This window comes from Phyllostomus hastatus, unplaced genomic scaffold, assembly GCF_019186645.2.
Source record: "Phyllostomus hastatus isolate PE091 unplaced genomic scaffold, TTU_PhHast_1.1 phas_contig_90, whole genome shotgun sequence".
NCBI classification, from domain to species: domain Eukaryota; kingdom Metazoa; phylum Chordata; class Mammalia; order Chiroptera; family Phyllostomidae; genus Phyllostomus; species Phyllostomus hastatus.
Genome location: NW_025333984.1, coordinates 12,774,983 through 12,794,217, shown reverse-complemented (window position 1 = coordinate 12,794,217; position 19,235 = coordinate 12,774,983). Strand labels below are relative to the sequence as shown.

The 19,235-nt window shown below is 39.7% G+C and overlaps 2 protein-coding genes across 2 annotated transcripts; both read right to left on the bottom strand.

Moving 5' to 3' along the window:
• Window positions 1-524: 524 nt before the first annotated feature.
• LOC123827714 (cancer/testis antigen 47A-like) lies at window positions 525-3,712 on the bottom strand. Its single transcript, XM_045852152.1, has 3 exons — window positions 3,573-3,712; window positions 2,583-2,729; window positions 525-920 (listed from the first exon to the last, which is right to left on the bottom strand). The coding sequence occupies exons 1-2, from the start codon at window positions 3,709-3,711 to the stop codon at window positions 2,620-2,622; spliced, it is 249 nt and encodes an 82-aa protein (XP_045708108.1). The 5' UTR covers window position 3,712; the 3' UTR covers window positions 525-920; window positions 2,583-2,619.
• Window positions 3,713-3,736: 24 nt separating this feature from the next.
• LOC123827763 (cancer/testis antigen 47A-like) lies at window positions 3,737-4,584 on the bottom strand. The gene is made up of 2 exons (XM_045852198.1): window positions 3,835-4,584; window positions 3,737-3,787 (listed from the first exon to the last, which is right to left on the bottom strand). The coding sequence occupies exons 1-2, from the start codon at window positions 4,582-4,584 to the stop codon at window positions 3,737-3,739; spliced, it is 801 nt and encodes a 266-aa protein (XP_045708154.1).
• Between the last annotated feature and the right edge of the window lie 14,651 nt (window positions 4,585-19,235).

Sequence of the window (19,235 nt, the reverse complement as noted above, 5' to 3'; positions counted from 1 at the left end):
CAAACCTGAGCTGCATCAGAAGCCCCTGGAAGGTTTGTTAAAACATGCCTTGCCAGGCCTACCCTCAGAGTTTCTGATTGAGGAGGTCTTGGGTGGAGCTTAAGCGATCCTGAGTGGTGATGCTGATGATGCTGTTTTGAGGAACAAACTCTGAGAACCACTGCTCCAAATCAATGTCTGGGCCCAGGATCAGCAGTACCATCTGGCATCCAGACAAGCTGGACAATCTAAGAGGTTTCCTTCAAAACTGTGCTCTAGAGACTCTGTCTAGCAGACATATAATGCAAGTCACATGAGTAAATCTAAGTTTTCTAGTACCTACATCAAAAAAGAAACAGGCAAAATTAATTTTAATAGTATATTTTAACTCAACATATTATCATCTAAACAGGTAATTGATATACAATTTATTAGTGAGACAGGTAACATTTTTTATAGTTACAGCACATCTCAAATCACACTGTATTTCAGCTTGCCAGTGACTAACAGTAGACAGAACAGCTCTAAAGACTTGACATCCATTTCTCACTTTACAAATATTGTGTTAAAATTGACATTTTAATTTATTTTGGGCTGCCACAAACTAATTTAAAGCAAGCTTACAAAATGGTGGAAAGTGATTCCTTTCAAAACAAGAGGTAAGAGAGATTTGAGTCGGGATTATTTATCTAAATAAAATCTGCCTGCATTTCATTTTATTAATGAAAACAAACTTAGTCAAATACATCTACTGTCAATACATATACTGTCAAATACATCTATAAAATAAGTTAGATATCATTGGATAGCACATTTTGGGTAATAAACTTTGCAATGTTATCAGTGCTTAATAAAATGCCCATGAACTTAAAATGAAAAACCTAAAAAGAATGCACAATGAGGTCTTCCTTCTTTCTCGATCTTCTTTCCATTCTTCCAAACTGCAGGATGAAATGAGAGAAAATGAACAATTACACAGCACTAACCAACTCCAATGACTATAAATCTAAGAAAATAGCCTTATGTGTATCTGCTGCATTTGTGTGTTTATCTCAACAAGCAGAGAAGAACAAAACATTTCCCTCTTGTAGCTTTCCATGGAGGACATAGGTCTTGTCCAAAAGGTCCATTGAGACATTTGTTCCACACTGAAAGGTCCTTGATATTGGGTCCTATCCAAAATGTCCAGGCTTAGAAAACATGCTGGGTTTCTAAAACACCCCATAATGTTTATTTACACTTCTGGTTTACAGAATAAATACATGGAGAAATGCCATCGTGTTTTATTGGTCCAATAATTATATTGTGGCTGTATTGCCTATAATAACCCTTCTTGCCTCAGTAGCCTAGCTGGTAATGGCTCGTGAGGTTAGGAAGGTGAGTTAGGGTTTGAATCTTACAGAAGAATGGAATTTAAATATCAAGGGCTTTTTTGGTGTGGACCAAATGTCTCCATGGATGTTTTGAACAGGACCAAATGTCCACCTACCGTAACCTGCACCCTTGGATATAGGGTGCTCCTGTAACCCATGGCTCCAGTTGTGTGATCATACCAACCTTGTCTCCCTCTTGCCTAACACCATAAATGCTTCTCCTTCTCCTTGGAGGCCATTCTTGGATTTAAGTTAGTTTCTCCACATTAAAACCCTGTGCTTATTCCACAAAAGATGCTCCCTTAGCCCTGAGTTTCCATATCTCCCATATGAGAGGTGGTTATTATAAAATATGCAATTGTGAAAGTGCAAAAATAGGGAGAAAATGTTGATCATTTAAATGTACTCAAAGGTAAGATAAACCTTGAGACTTAATTACCAATTCAGTGATAAACAATAATCATACTCTGAATTTCTTTTCTGTGGACTATCACATAAAATACAAAAATCTACAACCAAACCAATGTTTAAGTATTAATCATTAAATGTGGTCCTGCATGAAATTCTTAACCTTTTGCTATTTTAAGTAGCTTTTGTCTCCTAGTTGGTACAGGAGACTGCATTTCTGTGGCCAAATAATGAAGCTCCAGCTAGTGCACAGCCCAGCTACTTCAGCTGCTGCATCTAGTAACTTTTGTAAGTGAAATAACTAGTTTTAGATACTGATGCATTTGCCATTTGTCAGTGATCTTTACAGGGAAAGGACAGAAGATCTTGTAAGACTGATGAGAAGCCATGAAGAGTGTTTCAGTACATAATGTGTTTTATGTTGCTAGGTATATGAGTATTCTATTAACATTCTAAGTACATAAAATTGAATTTTTAAAACTAATTTTAAACAATTTTTTCTTAATTTAATGGGAGCATTAACAAAAATAAAGCTGTTGCCCTGGCTGGTGTGGCTCAGTGGATTGAGTGCCCGCCTGCCAACTAAAGGGTCCCCAGTTTGATTCCTAGTCAAGGAACATCCCTGGGTTGCAGGCCAGGTCCCCAGTAGGGGGTGGGCAAGAGGTAACCACACATTGATGTTTCTCTCCCCTGTCTTTTTCCCTCATTTTCCCTCTCTAAAAATAAATAAATAAAATCTTTAAAATAAATAAATCAATAAAATAAAGCAGTCAGTAACAGGTAAATGACAGGAATGGTTGGGTGATATTTAAAGTTACACACAGATACGTGGATTTTCCGGGCCTGCTCTCTGTTGGATTCACATCCTTTTCGGGTCTTTCTTGTTCTCCTTAAACTCTTCTTTTTCTTTCTTAGTTTCAGCATCTTGGGCCTCTTCCTCAGTGTTTTCATACTGATATTTAGTTGTTTCTTTAGTAAAGAATAAGACAGACTTTAGGAGCAGACATTCACAGAAAAAAAAAAAATCCAGTTCATAATGAATGGGGACATCCAGTGCTCCAGCCTCCAGAGAAACAGAAGGATCCAAATAATTAAGAAAAGAGCAGCTAGGCACCTTCCTACTGGTTGATATAATGCTCCCTGGCCCTCACATTTCTGCTACTTGATCATTTTTACAGTGATAGTATTTTTCCAGGAAAGCTGTACTGCTGATGACTTCTGGCACTCCAGAGAAGAAGGGATCAAGAATCATCAGGGTCCAGGGCATCCTGTACATTTTTGTCAAAACTTTCCTGTGAAGTTATTTTTTGCTTCAGCAACAAATTGTATGGTGAAGCTCATCAGTTCCTCAACCCCCTGAATGTTTAATTTTTACAAAGTCCTCCCCTATCAGTTCTAATGTTTGGGGATCAACTTTCTAAGAGTCTTGACACTTTTAGAAGCCATGAACCAACATGAAGTATGGTTCAAACATTTGCTTGTTCTTTTCCTTCAGGTTCCCTTTCCATATCTTCCCTCCCCCCACCCTTCCCTCCTGAACACATGCCCCCTGGAACATTTAGACTTTCTTCTGTGGGCCATGAACTGCACTGATGAGCTTAGATCTCTTAGCAGAGGGGAGGAGAGGGCAAAGTATTTTTTCTCTAGACAGGGAAGGTCATTATGGACTTGGGCTTCTCCTGGGGCCCACTCGGCCTGCAGTGTGTTGAGGGCCCCTGCCCACCCGAGTGAGTGTGACTGGCCACAGACCAGCTGTGCCCACCCGACTTGGGGCCTCCCCAGCCCTGGGGCCTCGCCACCCCCCATCCTCACCCTCTGGGCCTTCAGCCTTCTGCGCGGGCTCCTGGACGTCGGCCTCGGGCTGATCCTCAGGCACCATGGCTGCAGCCCCCTCTCCAGAGACCCGGGGCACGATGGCTGAGGCCCCCTCTCCGTAGCTTTCGAACACCATGGCTGCAGCTCCCTCTCCGGAGCCCTCAGGCACTATGGCTGCGGCCCCCTCTCCGGAGCCAGCCCCTTCTCCGGAGCTGTTGAGCACCATGGCTGCGGCCCCCTCTCCGGAGCCGTCAGGCACCATGGCTGCGGCCCCCTCTCCTGAGTTCTGAGGCACCATGACTGGGGCCTCCTGTCTCAAGCGCGGGGGCACCATGACTGGGGCCCTTTGTCTCAAGCGCGGGGGCACCATGACTGGGGCCCTCTGTCTCAAGCGTGGGGGCACCATGACTGGGGGCTGCATTCTGGAGCCCCAGGGGATAAAGGCAGCGGCTCCCTCCCTGGAGCCCCGGGGCACAGAGAGCATGCGGACGCGGCCCACACGGATGGGCATCTGAGACCTGGACTGAATTATTCTTAAGCGGCGGCTCGGAGGCACAACAATATGGTTGTTGTAATACAGATGGTGCAGCATTGTGCGCACCAGGTCCAGGAATACGAAGCGGAAGTCAGCCATTGGGAGCTGAATGGCGCCCGCCGCCATATCTGGGCGCTGGGGCCCCTCGTCTGCCGGTCCCATGTTGGAATCCTCCCTGCTGATACCTCCCTCCGGGACTCCCACTTCCATGGCCTCCTCACTCAAACCGCCTGCGGCCCCTGCGACTCCCACCACCCCGGCTTCACCCTCAGTCTGGCCATCGCCCTCGGCCTCACTCTCAGCCTCGCCCTCGCTCTCACCCTCAGTCTCCATCTCACCCTCCTCGTTCCCGTAGGGCCCAGAGTCATGAATCACCACGTCCTCAGCTCCTGCCTCCCAGACCCCGGCTCCTGCGTCGTCCATGGGGTTCTCCTGCCCCCCCAGGGTAGAGTTTCCCTCACCAGTGTCAGACATGGCACCAGGCAGTAGTACCTCAGCTGGGCTGCGATCAGGTTGTGCGTCAACAGCCAAGATGGTGGCCACTGAGAGGAGGCCTTGGGCAGTGGGGCCTGACGTGTGGTGGACCAGCGGCGGAAGAGCGGCTGTTGAAGGGAGAACAATTTCTCTTGGTGCCTGAAGAGGACTCACAACCGGAAAGGCAGGGGGCAGATGTCAGGAACCACCCACCAAGGCTTCACCATATGATGGTGGAGGGTGGCAGTGGGCGGGTGGAGGGGAGGTGGTTCCAGAAAAGCCAACAAAGGACCATGCCCGCCCATCATAAACGTCAAGCTCATTGGCTAAGAAGCAAAGATTGACATGCTGTGTGTCCAATGAGTGGCCAAGGCCCTTAGATTCTAGGGAGGCTCACAAGGGCCTCTGTTTTCTTTGAGGCCGTAAGGTCCTGAGCTACTTTTAGGTCCACGCAAGTCCTGCCCTTTTAATTTTGTGATTGTCTGAAAAACTATAGTAGGCTGACATGGGGGCACCCTCGACCATGTGAACTGAGAGGAATACTCCAATTTCCACTGTTATTATGGCTCATACAAGTAGAGTCAGGGTCATAAAAATGTTTTGTAGCTCATACTTCAGTAGCAGTAAAAACCTCCCAAGACTGGAGAACAAGGACTTTGGACCAGTTAATGTGGTTAAAGCTACTTGGAAAACAATGGACAGAAATGAAGTGGATCCACTTGGAACTGAATGTTGAAGTGGTAACTGACAGAAATTGGAAGGTATGTAATAAACCTGATATTCAATTTAAGCCTCTAAAGAATGAATAAAAAAAGACATATGTCCTGCAACAGACCAGATCATCTCCTAAGAGCTAAGCATGACAGACATTAAAAGACGAGGCTTCCTCGGATGTTTCTGAGGCAACAGTCCAAGACCATTGATTTTAAGATCCATTTAATCAAGACCTCAAGTGTGAGTAATTCTGAAAATTATAGAGAAATTAAATCTATTTTATATTTATTCTGTGGGAAGTTTCATAACACTAAGAATGTTTTTTGAAAAACATATATATATACATAATTAAGTAAAATATTTAGATAAATATAATATTGGATACTACATTATAATACCAATAATCCCTATCAAGGTGAGGAGGATTTTTTTCATTTCATAAACCCAACCAAATTTCAATGTTTTTATTTTTCTTCTGGTTCCATCTCAAGAATGGAGCATGGTATTTTCATAAATTATTGGTTTAAATATGGAAGGCAATGTAGAAAATCTGTACTCAAAATCCTCACTATAAAGATACCAAAACTGAGGCAGAATCCCAGTCTGAGGTCTATAGTTGGTTTTAACATTTGTTCCCTGATGTGATGTTGGGAATGTTACTTATCATTTCTAGGCCTCAGTTTTATCATCTTTAAGGATAATGATTACCTAGCTCTGAGAATCAAATAAGATAAAAGGGTGAATGCCCTATTCATACTGTGAAATTCTATATACATATTAGACATTATTATATCAATAATAATTTTTTCTGTTCTTGAACTATTAGAGAAAAGTTATAGTGGAGTCTGTCAGGTGTTCAGAGAGAATCATCTAATTTGGTTTTGGAGGAATCAGTTCTTCCAAGCTATATGGAGGTACATACTTACTCCCAGAGATAGATAGATGGAATGAGATGGTGCTATATTTAGCATATTAACCATTTGTTGAAAATATATCCCTATTTGATTTTTGTCTTCTAAGTTGGTTAATATTTCCAAGTACATAGTTTTTTATTTTTATGTTGCAAAATCTAATGATATTTTTCATGGTTTTAACATCATTTTAGGTTTGCAAATCTTTTTTATCCAGAGAAAAATATTTTATTATTTTTTTGAGATCTTCTGAATGCTTACATTTAACTCCTTAAGCCATTTGGAATTAATACCAACACATATGTAAGATTTTCATTTTAAAAAGCTCACCTATAAGCACCATTTTTTGGAGTAATTATTCCTCACTGTAATGATGTGTGGTCATGTACCATTTAGTACTTTTTTTAAAGGCAGAAGAGGTGCAAGAGAAAACATATTCTCCCAAAAATTTCAGAGCTGGAAAGGCCTTTAGGTAGTAAATCTAAGCCCATTCTTTTTAAAGTTCAGAAATAAAGGCCCAGGGAAGCTAATTGGTCTCTCCAAGGTCATGCCACTTAATGGAGCAGCCAGGACTAGTACCAGTCTTCTGACCTTTAATCTGAAGTTGAAACAGATTCAACTTCTTGTGCATGCAGCCTCAGAAGAAACTTGGGAGAAGGTTAATTAACCAGACACAAAGTAAAGGACCATGATTTGGGGGTCTCTGAAAGTCCCAGACTAACCCTCTTGATCCCCAATCAGGAAGTATTTACTAAATACCTACATACAATGCCTCATGCAAGACATTGCCACGGATTAAAAGCAAATGTCATCATCTCTGGCAACAAGCATCTCACAATCTACTTGGGAGAAAGGACTGCATGTTCAGGATAAAGTAAAGAAAAAGCATCCCCTGACACTCAGAGCTGGACTGGCACTCACAGCTAAGCCATCTTATTCTACTATTGTACCTAAACAAGTCCATAGAATACCAACATGAGACAGGGTCACTCTGAGACCATGATAAAAGGAAACAAAACAAGGTCACTTTGTAATTTTGTTTAAGCAGAGACAAAAAACAAGGTAAAAAAATATTAAACACCTCCCTCTCTTGGCTAAAATGAGTGCCTACCACTTTTTTACCAATTACAGCTTTATGATGATTCTAGTTTTCCCTCCCTGTAGATAAGATTTATTGAAATACCCATTATAGAATTCCCCTGCTTTCTAAGTATCTGATCTAGAGAAAACTTCCATTTTTTAAAAAACTTCTCCAAATAACCCAACCAAAACCCAAATCCTATAATAGGCTTTTTTCTGACACATCTTCCTGAGACACCACGTGGTTTCCCATGGTGTATGTTCCCCATATCGCAATACGTAATAAACCCAACAAGTGTGTTCCTATGGTCTTTGACTGGAGGATAATGACAATATAATACATTTCGTCTTTACACTCTCATATATTGACTCATTCAGTTCTGCAGCAGAGTCAAGAGGCATCACAACTGATGGGCTTTTTTCAGGAAGGCTTCCCAATAGGGGGAGGACTTAGATTCAGAAGATGGGCAATGTGGCCTACCTGAGAAGGCCTGCAAAGGCAGAACTTTGTCTCTACATGACCCTTGTTATGATGTGCTCATAACCTTAGAGAATCTTTGGCTATAAGAAAAGCCTGAGTTTTGGCATAGGGAATGGAAGCAGATGTTGTTCCTGGCCAGAGGGCAGACCTAGGGGATTTGATGGAAGTCCTGTGGTGAGGAAGGTACCTAATGGGACACTCCTGTTTCCTACTGCATGCTGTGAGCTATGACCAGTACTGCATCCATTCTTTCTTAGCAAAAACAAATACTCCCAGGGAGATGTTATTTTTTTTAATATTAAAAGAGAGTATTCCGCCCCAGCTGGTGTAGCTCAGTGGATTGAGCGCGGGCTGCGAACCAAAGTGTCGCAGGTTCGATTCCCAGTCAGGGCACATGCCTGGGTTGCAGGCCATTACCCCCAGCAACCGCACATTGATGTTTCTCTTTCTCTCTCTCTCTCTCTCTCTCTCTCTCTCTCTCTCTCTCTCTCTCTCTCTCTCTCTCTCTTCCTCCCTTCCCTCTCTAAAAATAAATAAAAAAAATAAAAAAAGAGAGTATTCCTGCTTTCTTTATCTCCTTCCTGTCTCTGCTCATCCCTTCATTTTCCCCCAGACCTTTCAAGAAGACCCTCACTATTCACTTGAAGAAATAGCATGTTAGCAAAACAAAACAAAAATTAAACAAAAACAGAAAACAAAATATCCATATAAATGTCGTCTAAGGTCATGAAAAGTTGGGCTGTCCACTTGAAGTTACAGGGCAAATATTTTAGACCCTAGTCATTCAATCACTCACTGAGTATGTATTAAGCACCTACTATGTGCCTGGAACTATGCTAAATGTTGGGGAATCACTGGTATGTAACAACCATGGCTTGACCTAGTTCATGGTTTAGAAGGTTATACAGACACTTTAATAATGACGATACAAGGTGTCATGGTCTAAAATAAGGATGAACACAATATTATGGGAGCATGTAGAGAAAATGATTGGTGAGAGAGAGGTGAAGGAGGTAGACTGATATCTGGACAAGTGCTCAAGAGGAGGCATTTTAAGTGGGTCCTGAAAACTAGGAGTTCAACTGTCAGTAAAGGATGGTAGAAGGGAGGTTACTGCAGTAAAGGAAGTAGCATGAGATGGCTGTGTACCTATGCAAGGAATGAAATGGCTGGATCATCAGGCAGAGTGCAGAGAGGCTTTAAAAGCATATTGGAGCCATGAATGCTTCAGTAAAGAGTTTGCCAGTTGTTCTGAAAAGTCAGTTTTCTGTCTCCCCCCAAAATAACCAATGAGATGGTGGCAGAGTTAGTGGAATAGTTTGTGGTGCATTTAGGAATGAGTAGTCAAGAAAAAGTCTGCTAAGGCCCTCAAAGGTTGTTCTAGCAAATTTTAGTATTCATATTTTTATAAAAATAATACATATTTGTTGTAGAACAGATTAACAAAGCAGATAAGCCAAAACACGGAAGCAAAAGTCACACTATCTTTTTCATAAACATTAATGACAATAAGCGATAGAAAAATGAACAAAGCACATGTATATATAAATCATATATAAATACAAATGGTTTTTTAAACATGTGGACAACTGATTTTGGACTACATATACAATATGGACATATACTCAAACCCAATGGAAATTAAAATTATATTAAGATAATGATAATCATTAGCATTTATTAAGTGCTCATTATAGGTTGGGCACTATTTTAAGCACTTACATAGATTATTTTATTTCCTTCTTGCAACATCCCTATGATGTGAATACTGTTATCTGTCTTTTGCAAATGAGAAAACCAAAACAGAGAGAAGTTTGGCAATTTTCCCAAGGGTATACAACTAGTAAGGAACAGAGCTTGAATTAAGAAAAAAGTTACCTTTTCCATTTATGCATTTATTGATGATAGCTATTCTGACAGGTATGAGGTGATATCTCATTGTGGTTTTAATTGGCATTTCTCTGATAATTAGTGATATTGAGCATATTTTCACATGTCTATTGGCCATTTGTATGTCCTCTTTGGAGTAGTGTCTATTCAGGTCCTTTGCTAATTTTTAATGGATTGTTGGTTTTTTTGTTTTTGTTTTTTTTTTTTTTTGGTGTTGAGTAGTATGAGTTCTTTATAAATTTTGGCTATTAACTCCTATCAGATGTATTATTGGTAAATGTTTTCTCCCATTAGTAAGCTGTCTGAGAGGGCTTTTTTATGGTTTCCTTTGTTGTGCAAAACCTTTTTAGTTTGAAACAAGCAAAATATAACCAAAGACACTGAAATAGAGAATGAACTGACAATGACCAGAGGGGAGAGGGGAGGGAATTTCAGGGGAAAATGGACAAGTATAAAGGACACGTGGACAAAAACTAGGGGGGGTAGAAATGGGAGGGAGGCAGGGAGCACTGGGTGGGGTGGGCTGGGATGGGAGTAAAAGACAAAACTGCTTGAACAACAATTAAAAAAAACTTTTTAGTTTGATGTAATTCCATTTGTTTATTTTTCTTTTGTTTCCCTTGCCTGAAAGAAAAAAAATACTGCTGCAAGAAATGTCAGAGATTTTACTGCTTATGTTTTCTTCTAGGATTTTTACAGTTTTGAGTCTTACATTTAAGCCTTTAATTCATTTTAAACTTATTCTTGTATATGGTATACCAAAGTAGTTGCATGTTTTTGCATGTGTCTGTCTAATTTTCCCAGCATCATTTATTGAATCGATTTCTTTGGCATTTGTCAAATATAAAGTAACCATATAGATGTGGGTTTATTTATAGGATCCCTATTCTGTTCCATTGATCTGTATGTCTGTTTTTATTCCAGGACCATGCTGTTTTTATTACTATGGCCTTGTAGTTTAGTTTGATATCAAGTAGCATGATACCCCCAACTTTGTTCTTCTTTCTCAATATTGCTGAGGCTAGTCAAGGTTTTTTGTGGTTCCATATAGATTTTTGGATTGTTTGTTCTAGTTCTATGAAATACACTATTGGTGTTTTGATAGGGATTGTGTTGAATCTATAGATTGATTTGGGTAGTGTGGGCATTTTAATTATATTGATTCTTCCTATCCATGAACATGGTATATGCTTCCATTATTTGTATCTTCGATTTCTTTCTTAAGTGCCTTATAGTTTTCCAAATACAGGGCTTTTTCCTCCTTGGTTAAATTTATCCCTAGGTGTTTAATTTCATTTTATTTTCACTGTACTTGTAAATAGGATTGTTTTCTTAGTTTCCCTGATTAGTGTTGGTGAGGATATGGAGAAAAGGGAATCCCTCATGCACTGTTGGTGGGAGTGCAGTTTGGTGGTACAGCCACAATGGAAAATAGTATGGAGTTTCCTCAAAAAATAAAAAAATGGATCTGTCTTATGACCCAGTGATTCCACTTTTGTGTATTTATCCAAAGAAAACCAAAGAAAATTAACTAGAAAGAATATCTACACTCCTATATTCTTTGCAGCATTACTTACAATAGCCAAGCTATGGAAGCAACCCAAGTGACCATTAGTAGGCAAGTGGACAAAAAAAGCTGTGGTACATATCCAGAACAGAATATTACTCAGCCATGATAAAGAATGAAATTTTACCATTTGTGACAGCATAGTGGGGCCTGCAGAGTATTATGCTGAGTGAAATAAGCCAATCAGAGAAAGACAAATGCCATATGATTTCACTTAAATGTGGAATCTAATGAACAAAGTAAACTAACAAACAAAATAGAAACAGACTCATAGATACAGAGAAAGAACTGGTTTTGCCCGATGGGAGGGAAGGTTGGGGCACTGGGTGAGAGAGGTGAAGGGAATAAGGAGCACAAACTTGTAGTTATAAAAATCTTTACAGGGAAGTAAATAGAGCATAGGAAATAGAGTCAATAATATTGCAATAACTATATATGGTGCCAGTTGGGGTAGTATAAATGTAAAGGGAACACTATGTAAAGTATATGATTGTCTAACCACTAAGCTGTACACCTTAAACCAATACAAAATAATTTTTTTAAATCACCCTTAATCTCACTACCTAGATATAATAATTCTGCTATTTGGTATATAGTTCTGTTTCATCTTTCCAGGTTGGTAAGAAACTGTAATTCTTTTCTTTAAAGTATAATCTGAAAGTTTATTCTTAGAAAACTCCACTTTGGAGGAGGTCAGATTTTTTTCATGGAGTTTTTGAAGATGAAACATTTGCAAAAGTGTCAGAGTAATATAATATTTTAAGATAACAGCTGGAATTACAAATGAAATTATATTGGAACTTTGTAGACTCTTGGAGATTTTTATAAAATAGAAACTATAATTCTTTTTTAAAAATATATTTCATTGATTATGCTATTACAGTTGTCCCATTTCCCCCCTTCATTCCCCTCCATCCTGCACACCTTTTCCCACCCACATTCCCTCCCTTTAGTTCATGTCCATGTGTCATAAGTTCTTTAGCTTCTACATTTCCCATACTATTCTTGCCCTCCCCTGTCTATTTTCTACATACCATCTATGCTACTTATTCTGTGTACCTTTTACCCCTCCCACTCCCTGTTGCTAACCCTCCATGTGATCTCCATTTCTGTGGTTCTGTTCCTGTTCTAGTTGTTTGCTTAGTTTGTTTTTGGTTTTGTTTTAGGTGTGGTTGTCAATCATTGTGAGTTTCCTGTCATTTTACTATTCATGTTTTTTATCTTCTTTTTCTTAGATAAGTCCCTTTAACATTTCATAAAATAAGGGCTTGGTGATGATGAAGTAACTCCTTTAACTTGACCTTATCTGAGAAGCACTTTCTTTCCCCTTCCATTTTAAATGAAAGCTTTGCTGGATAGAGCAATCTTGGATGTAGATCCTTGCCTTTCATGACTTGGAATACTTCTTTCCAGCCCCTTCTTGTTTGCAAGGTCTCTTTTCAGGAATCAGCTGACAGTCTGATGGGAACTCCTTTGTAGGTAACTGTCTCTTTATCTCTTGCTGCTTCTAGGATTCTCTCCTTCATTTTAATCTTGGGTAATGTGATTATGATGTACCTTGGTGTGTTCCCCCTTGGGTCCAACTTTTTTGGGACTCTCTGAGCTTCCTGGACTTCCTGGAAGTCTATGGGGAAATTCTCCTTTATTATTTGTTCAAATAACTTTTCTACTTGTTGCTTTTCCTCTTCTCCTTCTGGTATCCCTATAATTTGGATGTTGGAACATTTAAAGATGTCCTGGAGGTTCCTAAGCCTCTCCTCATTTTTTTGAATTCTTATTTCTTCATTCTTTTCTGATTGGTTGTTTCTTTCTTCCTTCTGGTCCTCTCCATTGATTTGACTCCCAGTTTCCTTCCCATTACTATGGGTTCCCTGTGCATTTTCCTCCATTACACTTAGCATAGCATTCATTTTTTTCATCTAATGTGCAATCAAATTCAACCAATTCTGTGAGCATACTGATTAGCAGTGTTTTGTACTGTGATCTGATAGGTTGGCTATCTCTTTGTCGCTTAGCTGTATTTGCTGTGGGGCTTTGATCTGTTCTTCCGTTTGGGCCATTTTTTTTTTGTCTTGTGCACCTGTTACATAGAGGGGAGGAGCCTTAGGTGTTCGCCAGGGCGGGGCAACCCATGTTGTTGGGTTGTCATGCTGTATGTGGGGGTGGGGTCCAAGAGGGAACAGTGGCACTTGCTGCACTCTCTGCCTGTTTTCAGTCACTTCCCCCGCTACCCACAATCAAATCGGGCCCTTCTGGTGCTGATTCCAATGTGGGTGGGCTTGTGTACATTCTAGGGCCCTATGGGTTTCTCCAAGGAACTCTGCTGTGAGGCTGGGAGTCTCCCTCTGCGCCTCAACCCCCACAGGTATTTTCAATCTGTGCCTTGAGGCTTTATTTCCTGGTGCTGGGGCCCTGAGTTGTGAGGTCCGTCTCGCTCCCCAGTTTTGCCTGGTTTATCTGCATGAATGTGGGACCGCCCAGACAGCCAGCCACCTTGCGCACAGTGCCTCACTTCACAGTCGCTGCCTCCCTGGGTCTGCCTGTTGCCACCCTGCACCCGGGGTCTGCCAGCTGCAGTCTTGCGCACCCAGGCTGCTTTGCATGCCTGGTGCCACCGCTTTTTGTGCTGCTACCCCTCTCCACACAGCCTTCCAACTCTGACCCGCCTACTGATCTGGATGAATGTGTCTTGGTTGTCAGACTTCCATACAGTTCAATTTTCTGTCAGTTCTGGTTGTTATTTTGTTTTTAAATTGTTCTTGTCCTTATTTTGGTTGTGCAAGGAGGCACAGTGTGTCTACCTATGCCTCCATCTTGGCCAGAAGAGAAACTATAATTCTTAACTCTTCTCTATTACTAGAGATTCCCACTCTCCCATTTTTAAATAGGAAGTTAATTAAAAATACTTGATATTCTTTATAATGTTAAGAAAATTTACTGTTCCTCTGTTATTAATAGCTTTGTGCTTTAGGGTAAGCTGTCTCTCTGATCCTCAGTTTTGCCCCTGAAAATAGTTACTACCCCAAAGGATTTTGTGAATATTAAACATGGTAATATATATAATAAGCATCATCAGAATTAAGGGTTATTAAGTTTATCAGGGTCTCCCCACTTCCTAAGCATACAGTTCTTTCAGAGGAAGGAAAATTCTAATTTGGTCCTCTTGTCCACCTTTTACCAGTAAATCCTTGCTTTCTGCATAGAAGAATTTACTAGAAATACATTCTTGCATACCCCCTCACTAATTTCTAGGTTGTTAGTCATTTTCATGGGAATCTTCCTCTCAGATTGTCCCATGGCTGCTGCTATCTTGAAATGTAGGTTTTAGTCAAAGAGAAGGGATCACCCCTGACAACCCCAACTAAAGCTGTTACCCACCATCTCCTGGTCATTCTCATATCATCACCTTGTCCTATTTCCTTCATAGCTTGAAACTTTTCCCATTTAATTAATTTATCTTTGTTTTTATTATCCCTATCCCCACTCTCCCCCACCACCAAGAGGTAAATGTCACAAAGCCAGGGATTATTGTCTGTTTTCTTTACCGATATGTCCCCCAAACACATAGAACAGTGCCTGGAACAGTAAATACTGAAACATTTTAAATGGCTATAATCAACTCCTTTTCTTTATATTAGTTAATTGTGTAAGGTGTATACAATCAAATATTAGGTTGTAGAATCACATTTATAAATAGGGTGATTCCCCCAAGGGGTTAGTGAAATTAAAGCTGAGCCTTGAATTTTCATAAAGCATTCCTAATTTCCCTTGATACCAATATATCTGATATTGGCAGAGGGTATAAACATCTTTGTATTGAGGGGACAACTTTATAGGAAAGTGCCTTAATTTGATCATTTAAAATGTATAAAAGATTTCAGGGGATTATTCCAGTGTTGAACTTTGTTTGCTTTGTGGTTAAATCATAGTAAATTGCAACTTATGGAGGTCAGAGTGGTCACATGTAAGCCAACTTGCTGCCTCTTTACACAGTGTGAGTTAAAATCTTCCAACATTTTCTTCTTCCTTGACACAGAGTCTGAAATTCCCCACTTTAACATCATTTCACAGGCCTTTTCAGATACAAGGACATTGTAAGTTAACATGGTATCATAACCTACCTGGAAGTATCATTAACCAGGCCATGGTCTTGAAGTGGAGGAGAAATTTTGAGAGGAGGCAAGGAGTAGAATAATGAAGAAAAGATCTATGCATGGAAGGGAGGTAGCAAGGAAGGGAGGTCTGTAAGGGGAGTGACAGTGGGTAGCTCTGATTATTAAGCCTGGAGATAATGGTGGGGTTGAGGAAGGGGACAGAGGTCACTGCCTGAGGATGAAGAGGAGAGTATTAGAAAAAGAGGCAAAGGAGTTAGGGATTCAAGCGTTGACCTGTTTTTCATAGCTTTGCCTCAGGGCAATTGTCTCTGAAGGTAGTTAAGACAGAAAGATGATTAACCCTCTTGAGATTCCAACCAGTGAGGAAGGAGCTCACAGTGTAGAGGCTAATGTAAGACAGATTACAAAATATGCTACTATAACATATGGAAGAGGAACTTATTAATGTCAACCAGATTGTGTCTTTGTAACCTTAAATACATGTAGAAACAAAGCCTTTTCCCCAAAGTTGTGGGCCACCTTCCCTTTCTCTAATCAACCACCCTTTCACCCACTTTCTCTTCTAGACTGTAGATTTTAGTCACATTTACTACTTAAAGTCACACATATAACCACAGCAATAGTAATATGAACCTCCTCAGGGCCCATGTATCAACTGCAGCTTAAGAAATAAAACAGAAGAAATGGAGTTGAGCCTCATACATTCTTTCCTTAGTAGTAACAAGTATCATGAAATTGGTGTTTCATTCCTCTGCACATCTTTCCTTTGCCTACATTTATTGGAATGAAACATGTGGTGCCATTAAATAAATACTTAAACTAAAAAATATATAGTATTTTTGCATATTTTAAAACTGTATATAGAACAAAGAGTTCTGGCCAAGATGGAGGCATAGGTAGAAACCTTTTGCTTCCTTGCACAACCAAAAGGAGGATAATGACCAATCTAAAATCAATAAGACACCAGAAGCTCCAGAAAATCAAACTGCATGGAACTACAATAACCAATGAGTTAAAGAAAAAATCAACCAGAACAACCAGACTGGTGCACCAAGACAAAGAAATGTGGCCCAAATGAAAGAACAGAAAAAAAAACTCAGAAAGAGAGCTAAGTGATGAGGACATAGCCAACCTATCTGAGGGAGAATGTAAAGCCCTTGTAATCAAAATGCTCACAGAACTGACTGAGCTTGTTTGAAAAACAAAACAAAACAAAACAAAACAAAAAGATACCCCAAATGAAATAAAGCAAAATATGTAGGAAATCAACACTGACAGGAAGGAAACCAGGACTCAAAGCAATGATTTGGAACAAAAGGGAAAAATAAAGATCCAGCTGGAAAAGAATGAAGAAACAAGAATTCAAAAAAGTGAAGAGAGACTTACAAACCTCTGAGACAACCTGAAGTATTCCAATATCTGAATTATAGGGGTTCCAGAAGAAGAACAATAGCAAGAAATTGAAAACTTATTTGAACAAATAATGAAGGAAAACTTCCCCAATCTGGCAAAGGAAATAGACTTCCAGGAAGTCCAGGAAGCCCAGAGTCCCAAAGAAGTTGGACACAAGGAAGAACACACCAAGGTACATCATCATGAAGTTACTCAAGATTAAAGATAAAATCCTAAAAGCAGCAAGAGAAAGGGAGAGAGTTACCTACAAAAGAATGCCCATAAGGCTGATTTCTCAAAAGAAACCTTGCAGGCAAGAAGGGGCTGGAAAGAAGTATTTGAAGTCATGAAAGGCAAGGACCTACATCCAAGATTACTCTATCCAGCAAAGCTACCATTTAGAATGGAAGGGCAGATAGAGTGCTTCCCAGAGGAGGTCAAGTTAAAGGAGTTCATCATCACCAAGCCATTATTATATGAAATGTTAAAGGGACTTATCTAAGAAATTGAAGAAGATCAAAAAATATGAACAGTAAAATGACAACAAACAACTATCAGCAAATGAACCTAAAAGAAAAGAAAAAACAATGAAAACAAAAACTAAGCAAACAACCAGAACAGGAACAGAATCAGAGAAATGGACATCACATGGAGGGATTTCAGTGGGGAGGAGGAAGGGAGGAATAGTGGGGGAAAGGTACAGGGAAGAAGAAGCATGGTTAGTAGTAGGCTTAAGGTAGACGGGGAGAGACAAAAAATGGTATGGGAAACAATATTAGGTTTCCAGTTTTGGCTGTTATGATTAAAACTCTCACAAATATTCTTGGATGATTCTTTTTTTAGACCTACATTTTATCTTGAGCAAAAATTTAGGATTGGAATCGTTGCATTGTAAAGTAAATATATTTAACTTTGTAAGGAATTGTTAAACATAAATAGTATATTCCCACATTTGAGAATTTTTAAAAATTTCAGAGATTATAAAATGAAATATAAAATAAGCCAGGTGGTGAAAGAGAAATACCATATGATCTCACCTATAAGTGGAACCTAGTCAACAAAACAAACAAGCAAGCAAAATATACCCAGAGACATTGAAATAAAGAACAAACTGACAGTTACCAGAGAGGAGGGAGCAGAAGGGTAATAAGGGATAACAGGGGAAGGGCTATCAAGGAACATGTATGAAGGACACATGGACAAAGCCAAATGGGGTAGGTTCAAGGGTGGGAGGCAGGGATGGGTGGGGCAGGGGGGAATGGTGGGGTGAAAATGGAAACAACTATACTTGAACAACAATAAAAAATGTAGAAAATAAATAAATAAAAATAAAATCTTAAAAAATAGAGTCTGCTGTAATAATACTAATGTGAATACAAATACTAATAATAGCAGCTTAGTACTCATTGAGTGCTTACTGTGTGCCAGGCACTATGTTAAGAATGTACATGGATTTTATTATAAAATCATCCCAATAATCCTATGAAAGAGATACTGTTATTGTGTACATTCTACAAATTAACCATTTCAGAGAGATTTAAGTATGGCTTGCTCAAGAATACACAGTGTAAAGCCAATATTCCAACAAAGGTTTCTATCTCTAAAGCCCATTGTATTAACCACTAGGACACATGATTTCCCCTAAATTGGGGCCTGTGTCAGAAACTAATTGTCCCCTAAGATTTTTCTTTCTCTACTTTTAACAACAGGACCACCAAGTTTTATCTGAGTCCCTGAATGCCCTGATAAGAGATTATATTCCTCAGTTTTCCTGTCAGTTAGCTGTGGCTATGTGACTTAGCTGAGCCAATAAGAGGATAGTGGAAGTGAAGGGTGCAACTTCCATATAATCTCTTTGCTCTGTACTCTTTCTTTCCCTTTCCTGAAAGCAGGAACATGAACTTGGAGGCAAACCATTTTCAACCATGTAGACAAATGACTATACCCTACAATATGATGGGGCAAAAAGATGGAAAAATCTAATTCTGTGGGTGACTGTGTGAAAGAAAGTGACCCTGCCAGACCTGATCAATTCATCTGTGGACTATCCCATTAATTAAAAATAAACTTCTACCTTATTTAAGCTGATGAGTTTGATTTTTTTCCCTACTCTAGAAAGAAGAAACTAGACAACTACTTAATTGAGCATATGCAGTCAAAAGATGATTATCAGACAGGATTGTATGGGAGTGGAAGGGTATGATAACATAAGGAAAATTGGGTTGTAAGTACAGTTAGTATGTGTCAAAGCTGGAATGTGAATTGAGGTTCACCTGACTATAAAAACCATGACCTTAAATTCTAACTAATAGTTCTCAAACTCTTTATGCATCAAAATGACCTGCATCACTTGTTAAAGTACAGATTCTTACAACTTATCTTCACTAATTATGACTAGAAATCAGTATTTTTAAAATGTACCTCCAGGACTTCTGGCAAGATGGAGGCATAGGTGGATGCACCGTACCTCCACGCACAACCAAGATTAGAACAACAACAAT

What these genes read in the sequence shown, in the direction of transcription:
- LOC123827714 (XM_045852152.1), bottom strand. Translation starts at nt 3,711, where the DNA reads ATGGTGTTCGAAAGCTACGGAGAGGGGGCCTCAGCCATCGTGCCCCGG. An exon ending in GAAGGCTGAAGGCCCAGAGG is followed by an intron (nt 2,730 to 3,572) that starts GTGAGGATGGGG and finishes TCTTTACTAAAG; the next exon opens with AAACAACTAAATATCAGTAT.
- LOC123827763 (XM_045852198.1), bottom strand. Translation starts at nt 4,584, where the DNA reads ATGTCTGACACTGGTGAGGGAAACTCTACCCTGGGGGGGCAGGAGAAC. An exon ending in GAGAGGGGGCCGCAGCCATG is followed by an intron (nt 3,788 to 3,834) that starts GTGCCTGACGGC and finishes GGTGCTCAACAG; the next exon opens with CTCCGGAGAAGGGGCTGGCT.